Here is an 8,569-nt window from a genome sequence, read left to right on the forward strand (position 1 = left end):
CAAAAATAGTGCTATAAACTTTCAGTTTTTAGGAGAAAAGATATAACTGTACTTCTAGGATGCATGAAACAGAGTTCCTACTAATTGGGTAAGACCTCACATCCACAGGCTTTAAATAAAAACAGGCTTTTACTATGGCCTAACTATTGATTCAAATAAAATCAACTCCACATTTTCAATAAAGGAAAAACTAGATCATTATGGCACTATTATTAGTAACATCTGGAAGCAGGGAAACCAATCAAAATGATCATACTGCTAGGGAACACACATGTTTCGATGGGTGAATTAAACTGTGTGTGCGTATGATTGGAGAAAGCCTGTTGCTGTGTTGCAGCTGTGCACTGGCTGGCAGACGTCTCTCCGGCGCAGGGTAGGCCAGCACTGCCGCAGAGCGCACAAGCTCCACCGGCAGCCGTTCTGAGTTGCCATGGAAACCAAACTGTGCAGTGTTGGAGGTGTGGGGGGGTATGGGGCAGCTTTCACTACTGCAGCAGCCAATGGAACGGCGCCATCCAATCAGACGCGTTTGCATAACGAGCTTGTTATGAAGAGTCCCCATGGTTGCAGTGCCTGTGTTCTAGGGCCCGTCTAGACAAATCTCAATCACGTACATGGGGGAGGGAGAAAGTGAGAGAGTAAGGAGAGAGAGTGGAAAAGGAGGGGTGCTCATGCAAGAGGCAATGAGTAGAACCACTAAAGAGCTTCACAGCTGGAGCTGAAAGGTCTCCCAAAATGCAAAGTAAAATTTTCTTGCCAATGTACCTCAAAAGGAAAAAAAATCCCGTGTAAATAATGTGCCACAAAGAGGTTTTCAAGCTGGCACCTTCCTGCAGTATTTAAAGGGAGGGAGTGCGGCTAAAAATGTAAATCCTGTCATCATTTACTCACCTTCGTGTTGTTACAAACCTGTATGAGTTTCTTCTGGGGAACACAAGATATCATTGATTCTTTAACCGTAACCACGTTCACAAAACATTTCATTGTTAAATCTCAAATTAGATTTTGTGACCTATGGTGAATTATTTCAAACTCACACTCTTATTAATAATTTATCTTATTTTCTAGTAAAAATAATATAAGCATATTTAAAACAACAAATGTTTTCTGATGAGGCAAAATAGCTTACTTTACATTTTCAGAAAAAATTACTTGAATTAAGCTTTTGCCATTTTGTAATACTTTACTAAAAGATAAAGTTTATTATCTAACGTTAGTTAATGTTAGATAATGCATTAACTGACAACCTGCGATATCTTTCAAATCTAACCAAATTTAATTATGTACGCTTCTACTGACTGACCTTCCAATATTTTGTCTAGAAAACATCACAATAATTAAAAAAAAAAGTCTAAAACTTTTTTTATTTTGCTGTGCTTGTTACATTTATGCTACTTTTTTTCCTTTTTGTAGTTTGTCAGCAACAGTAACTATTTACTTTTTTAGAACATATGGAGAAAAAAGCAGCGTGAACTCTCTGCTGCAGAAGAAAGTCAGTCATTCGGTTTTGGAACCACATGAGAGTAAGAAAATGATGAAAGAATCTTCATTTTGGGGTGAACTATGCCTTTAAATACTGCATTTTCTGTGGCAAAGAAGCAGTGTCAGGCATCTTTGGGATCTTTTTTTCCTTCTTTCCCCAAAACGTCCTAATCTTCTACACACCAAACCAAAAAAAGACGCTCATCTTGTACAACCGAAATGTCACTTATCCTTGTTTACATCTGACAAAGCACCAATTCTCACTCTCCCGTTACGATCCCTAGGCTCTCCACAGTCTATCAGGCTCCGGCGCAGGTGGCCGGCTTTGGCGAGCTGAGCTGTTAGACTTGCGGACAGCAGAAGGGCAGGCGGTGGTTTTGACCCGCATTGATTTGAGCCCGTGTCTGACACAGCACTGCAGGGAGAGCATGACTGACACCAAGCAGGGCTCTTAGCTGCTGAGGGGAGACCTCTCTGCCCTCTCCACGGCACATTTACCACCGCTGAGAAGGAGGGAGGGTTGAGAGAAAGAATCTGTGCAAGAAAGCAGATAAAGCGAGAGTGGGCCAGGGAGGAGAAAGAGAGGAATCCCTCTCATTATCTCAATGGTAAACATAGTCAGCTGGGGGGACTGTGACCGACTGACCTGTCAAACGTTTTATCTCTCGCCAAGGCACAGAGAGAGAGAGAGCTGACTGGAAAAAGGCTGATCGGTAAAAAATATGACTAAATATCCAGAGGTCAGGCAAGTTGTTTCATACTAATCATTCAACTCAGGAGCATTTAAGGCACAGCCTTGAAAAAATCACACCTGGCATTTTGTTATGTTTTTTTAATGAGTACTGGGAAGTAATGTAGGTTGAAGTCAGATCAGGGCGCTGTTGGTCTGATGGTCTAATTTTTCAAGGGGGGATCCATAAAAATATTTTTATTAGAATAGGCCCCATTTTTGGTGTCCTGTCTTTTTTGTGTGGAAAACAAAAGAAAAGATATATTTACAAAAAAATACTTTTAAGAGAGTTTTTTTATCTTTCTTAAATATAGATAGTTTTCAAAACATCTTCTGAAGTAAGTCAGTCGTGCACATTTGGAACGACATAAAAGTGAGTAAAAACTGTCAATTTTCATTTTTGCAATTTGGCTGAACTAATACACTGAACTATTTGAACTTGACCTGGCTAGGTTTTCTGGTGTTTGATCACGACACTGATCAAAGCGACAAAGATTCTATGAATGCTAGAAAATGCACATCTAGCCTAACAAATCTATGCCATGTGAACATAATCTACATTCTGATGATGATTCTGTTTCATGCTTCAAACAACTAGATAGCAATTAAAAGGCTATTTACCTCCTTCTTCTTCTTTTTCTTCATTTTGGGCTCCTTTCCCTCCATTATCTTGCTGGGTTTCTTCTTCTTGTGTTGTTTAACCGAATCATCCTCAGAGAAGAACCTCTCTAAGGGTGACAGGGGAACACTCCTCCGACGTTCACCTTCCTCATCCTCATCTGAGAAATAATACAAGAGATTCACACTTATGAGACTCATGCATACATGGCACCACCCCAACTATCTATCTATCTACAGTTACGTACATATATATTTGGACACAATTTTCAATGTTTTGGTTCTGAATACCACCAGAGTAAAATTGAAATGAAAGAATGCAGGTGACATTTTAGTGCAGAGGTGCGGAGCAAATAACATAAAATGCTAGGAGTTCCCATTTTTAATCAGGGGCTCAAATGTAATTGGACAAATAAATATAATTGTATAACTTTTGCCAGGCCTTTACTGCAGTGGTCTTTCTGCCTTTAGTATTATCTTCTGCAAATGAAATGCATGCGCAGTCAGGTTAATTTAGGAGACTGACTTGGCCATTGCAGAATGTTTCAAAAACCTTCAAAAACTCCTGTGTTGCTTGTGCAGCATGTTTCCAGTAGCTTCCATTTTTCTACTTTAATCGACTTTGCTGCATTTGACTGAATCTGGGCAGAGAGAATATCCATATAACCCAGTGCCACTGGAAGCAATGCATGCTCATGCCATCGCACTACTCCACCATGTTTCACAGAAAATGTTGGATTCTTTGGATCATGAGGTGTTCCAAGCCTTCATACTTTTTTATTCCCATCATTTTGGTACAGTTTTATCTTAATTTCGGTCGTCCAAAGAATGTATTTCAGAAGTGGTCTGGCTTTTTTTTTTTTTAATTCTAATCTGACCTGCACCTTGTGGAGAGTCCTCTGCATTTGCTCTGGTGAAGTCTTCTCTCGGTTGAAGACTTTGACAGTGACACACCTACTGTACCTTTTCCCATCATCCACGAGGCCTTTTTATGTCGCCAGTGCATTCTTTTTTTTTTCAGAATGAACTAAACTGTTGATTTGGCAACTCTGGACGTTCCTGCTATCGCTCTGATATATTTGTTTTGTTTTAAAGCCTAATAATTATCTTGTAATTATTTGTACGGAGAGGTCCTTTGACTGAAGGATGTAGGTTCACACAATGCAAATGCCACACTTAGAATCAACTACAGAACTTTTACCTGCTTAGTTGATGTAGAAATAACGAAGGAATAGCCCACACCATACAGCTTTTGAGTCAACTGTCCAATGACTTATGGTTTCTTGAAAACAATTCTTTAACCTAGCTTCAAATCTGATTTGAATACTCCCAAATTAAAGATCAGAGCGTGCACCTATCTATCTATTTCTGTCTGTTCTGCTGGGCATGCCTGTGAAGAGGATGCTCGATCACTCCATTAGAGGAAAAGCAAAGATTTTTGTTGACACACTGAAAAGAGAGTGAAAGGAGAGAGGTGAGGTCTCTGCCACCTGCTGAACTGTGAATCTCTCACTGTAAACAAAAACTACTGTCTGGCAGCGCATATTCACTGTAACACTTCAATGATGCCATGCTGTCAAAAAGGCTAAGCGCAAGAAAAAAAAGACATCAGGAAGGCACCGTCTGCAACCGGAGCACTAAGGTGCAGCTCCTGCCGCCTGTCTATCGTCAGCTCAGACGGCGGCCCATGAAATATGCAGCGCGTGTGGTGGAGTCAATCAGCTAAAGCCCTGTCCCGCGGCCCACCACGCCCCGTGGGAGCTGCCGGAGATGGGGCTTTCCCAGCCTCTTGGATGCTATCCTCGAAATCCACTTAACCTTCATTTAGCTGCCACTGTTTGAGGACTTCAGCTCTGGTGAGAGCAGCCCTTGCACGGTTCAAGCCTCGCTTGCAGCCCTATAGGGTATTTTGGGTATTTACTCAAGTAAAATACAGAGCTCCCCTTCTCTCTGTCAGCCGCTTGGAGGTTTTTTTCTTTTTTTTCAATCTTCTGCCGCACATAAACAGAGCAGTTGCCTGCGAGATGACGGATATTTAGGGCAGTGCGTCTGCAGTACATCTCACAGGGAGGCTCTTTCATGTCGGCAGAATATGTCTGCTGCCTGCCAGGCGCATCAAGCTCACATCTCGTCTTCATTCATGTCTCACTTACAGTCGTGGTGATGCAACACAGCACTCTTGAAGTGAGGACATCTCGCAAAGGCTTTACATTGTCGAGCTTTTTAGATTTTGCCATTTTGCGTAGATTCATATTTTAATTCTATATACGAATAGGTTGCATGCGTCTTTTTTTATATATCAAGGCGCTTCATCCTATTCTTTTGCAATAGAGTGTTTTTTTTTTTTCCGATCCAATCTAATTCCAATTTAATATGCACAGAAAATGTATAAATAATAAATCATCTGTAGCCTGATTTCCCCTAAAATGTAGCTCTATTTTTGCCTGCCGGACTCTGTAATAGACAGTCACGTTTTGTGCCATGTTCCCGAGTAAACAGAGCCTCGGCCAGGAACCGCCAGGTGTTTAAAAGCTGTGCCGCTGCCATTCGCTACTGGTAGCGAGCCTGAAAATGTCACACATTTGTGTGTCGGGCTAGGCACGGACATTAGGGTAACTTTGACCTTGCAACAAGGGCTGGGTCAGTGCCGCACTCCATTAGAGATGGGATTCACGGCCGGTCTCGCTGTTATGAAGAGGAACGTTTACAGGAAAACGCATTAGCTGTCTGACAGACTGCGTATGTTAATAGTGCCCCCACCGTTAATGTGATGAGACAGCATGGTTGGAACACCCCCTCATCGAGACCTTCATGTTTTATAGGCCGTGTCTAACTTTCTGAAGACTATATCCATTCTCTAGGTCCCAAGGCTGATTCGCAAACCTTTGCTCTGAGATACAGTGGCAAAAATTGCAAGTACACAAGCAAAGTAGTCTAAAATTAATGTCCTAATAACCTATAAAACAAGAACAAAGCCACTGTAATTGAGTTTAGATGCTATAATTATTTTATTCCGGCATGCATATGCTACACTGCAGTAATTTGTTGTTAAAATTTGCAAGATGTTTTAATTTGACACACACTGTGGAGTCTGATGCAGAGACTGATGACACATAGACATAAGAGTGTGATGCAACAATGATTTACACGCACGCACAAACTCTAGCAAAGAGGAAGGGGTGTCAGCTTTCACAGTGCAGCTTCCAAAAATAGCCCCCACCGAACGGAGCAGCTCACGATAATCTTTCAATTTCAAAGATAAGACTATGTAAAAGAAAACCAAATTTCGAATGGTGGAAATCAAGAAGGGGGCAGAAAACACTCAAATGACTTTGGCTCAGCTTCACCCTAATGCTTCCTAATGAGGATCCACATAAAAAGAAACTCTTGCTAGCATTGTTGGGCTATGACGGAGGACCGAAATGGCACGAACAAGAACAGGGCAAAAAAATATAGAATGTTTTTCATTATGATCATGATCGTTCTTTTCTTTGAAGAATGACTTAAAGGGATAGTCATTTACTCACAACGCTTATGTCGCTTCAAGCATGTATGAATTTCTTTCTTTCGTAGACAAAATCTTGAAGAATATATTTTGGTAATATAACTCAAGTCAAAGAGCTCCAAATTTTTTAATTCTACGGACAAAATGCTTTTTTTCAAAATAACTTGTTTTTTTGGAATTTACATAAAAATAATTAAGTTGCAGTACGGAGTTTAATTTGCGGGTAAACTATACACGGAATCTGCTGTTGATTTTGCAAATCTTTGGGAAAACGCCTCTCTGGAGCCACTCCACTCCTTTGTTCCCGGCAAAGGCACGCAAGAAATATGGACTCAAGTTGCAGCGATTTAAAACTAACATATTAAAATGTGAGTATCTTAACATCCGTTAACCCCATCCCAAGCATGTGAAATAACATTAAAAACCTCGCGATTATTGAGCATCCCATTGAATTTTTCATCATGTTTCGTCTTCACATTTTTATAAATCGTCTGTTTGTCTCTTTATATCCGTGGTTAGGGCATGCACTGGTGATCCTTTCATTGCTCCTGACTGGGGGCAGCAGTCATGTGTTCTGCAGTATTTGTATCACGCAGTGAAGTCTTGACTGCAAATCTCACTTTAATGTCCTACAATACAAACTGCTTTTTCATTATTCATCTTATTAATTTACTTATGCATGTTAAGTTCACTACAATGAACTTAAAATATGTTTTTTTTTCTTTACAGATAAGCTCAAGATGAACTGGACTGATTGTATGGGAACTATTACGCGGTGGTTCGCAATTAAATAACTTAATAGCTCGTATCTTAAAAATTTGCTAAATGTATTAATCTCACCGAAACATTCATCAGCTACCTCGTTATAATTATTTAGCAAAGGAACCGGCGAAGGTGTTCTGGCCTGAACTCAAAGCAATCGCTGTGAATGGGACTAAACGGCGTAACCCAAAATCCTGGCCAGTCCTGCACTGCATAGATTTCTCATTTTTAGCACATGCGGGGGCTTACTGTCTACACGGAAAGAGCATGCTGGCTCATGAATTATTTCTCAATTATTAATTCTTCTGCATATTGCACATTATTTCAAATCGTTTGCAGCACTCAGCAGCGTTCATCTCAGCCATGTTGCCGCCTCGTAAAAAAAAAAGAAGGTAAATACGCGGTTGGGGTGCAAATGAGATACTCGTGCTCGGGTCTGTCACGTGATTAATTCGCGTCTAATTCAGAGGCAGCCTAGACTGGGCTGTGAGGGAAAAACTATAAACGTATTGATTTTATTGAACTGGGGGCCGTGAATGTATAAAATGCATGCAGGCAGAACGGAGTCTTAACTACACGGCTTCTCCATTACACCGCTGAGAACCCTGCTCTCACAAGCAGTGGAGACCAAGCTATCATTAAAAAATATATATATATATATATATAATAAGACTGATGAGATGCATGCCCTTCATCTACACGGGAAGCATAAACAAAGTGAAATCATAAGGATACAGTGGCCACCAGCAGCGATTAACCCACTGATAAGGTTGGGTTTGGAGTTAACCTTGAATGCAAAGGGAAGCATATTCATATCGACTGAGAAAGATATGCAGCATCAACATAAAGTGTCACTTTTCTCTTGCACAAAGCATCGCTCTCATACATTCATATAAATTAAGCAAAAGCCCTTCTTTAAGCAAATGCTCCACAGGTCTACGCTGTAGAAAATATGTGACCGTAACAGAAAACAAACTGCAAATGTACACTAAAAACACACACGTACTTACCAAATACATATAAAATTTTATCAAAAATGAATGCANTAATAATAATAATAATAATACTATCATCTTGTGGTAACTACAGGCTAAGCAGGACAATTCTGTTAAACTCTATCACTACCAGTGCATTTCACTGCAACAAAAACATCATTAATAATGAATCTAATACGTTTGCATATTAACAGCACACAGTGTAATTCCACATATCTTTGGGAAGCCTAAAATATAAAATCACAGTTAAATCGGTTTTAAGTGTAAATTTAAGTATAGAGGCGAAAGCCTGTGTCCCTCAAACAGACCACAGAGGCAGTGGATCATTGTAGCTGATGTTTTCCTGTCACACGTGGCTCTATCAAGCACATGCACTACTTTTACAAGACACAGTGACCATAGAGTGGCACTATCTCCATCAGCTCTAAAATATCCCTCAGAGAAATGCCATAACACCTTTTTCGGGGAACAGATTGT

The 8,569-nt window shown here is 40.4% G+C and overlaps 1 protein-coding gene across 1 annotated transcript in view; it reads right to left on the reverse strand.

Annotated features, from left to right (window-relative positions):
- LOC122354314 (chromodomain-helicase-DNA-binding protein 5-like) overlaps positions 1-8,569 on the reverse strand; it is a 26,863-nt gene that overhangs the window by 17,570 nt on the left and 724 nt on the right. Inside the window, 1 exon segment of the mRNA XM_043252494.1 lies at positions 2,834-2,991. Coding sequence (XP_043108429.1) covers positions 2,834-2,991 — 158 coding nt within the window.

The sequence above is a fragment of the Puntigrus tetrazona genome, chromosome 11 (genome assembly GCF_018831695.1).
Source record: "Puntigrus tetrazona isolate hp1 chromosome 11, ASM1883169v1, whole genome shotgun sequence".
In the NCBI taxonomy this organism is placed as follows: domain Eukaryota; kingdom Metazoa; phylum Chordata; class Actinopteri; order Cypriniformes; family Cyprinidae; genus Puntigrus; species Puntigrus tetrazona.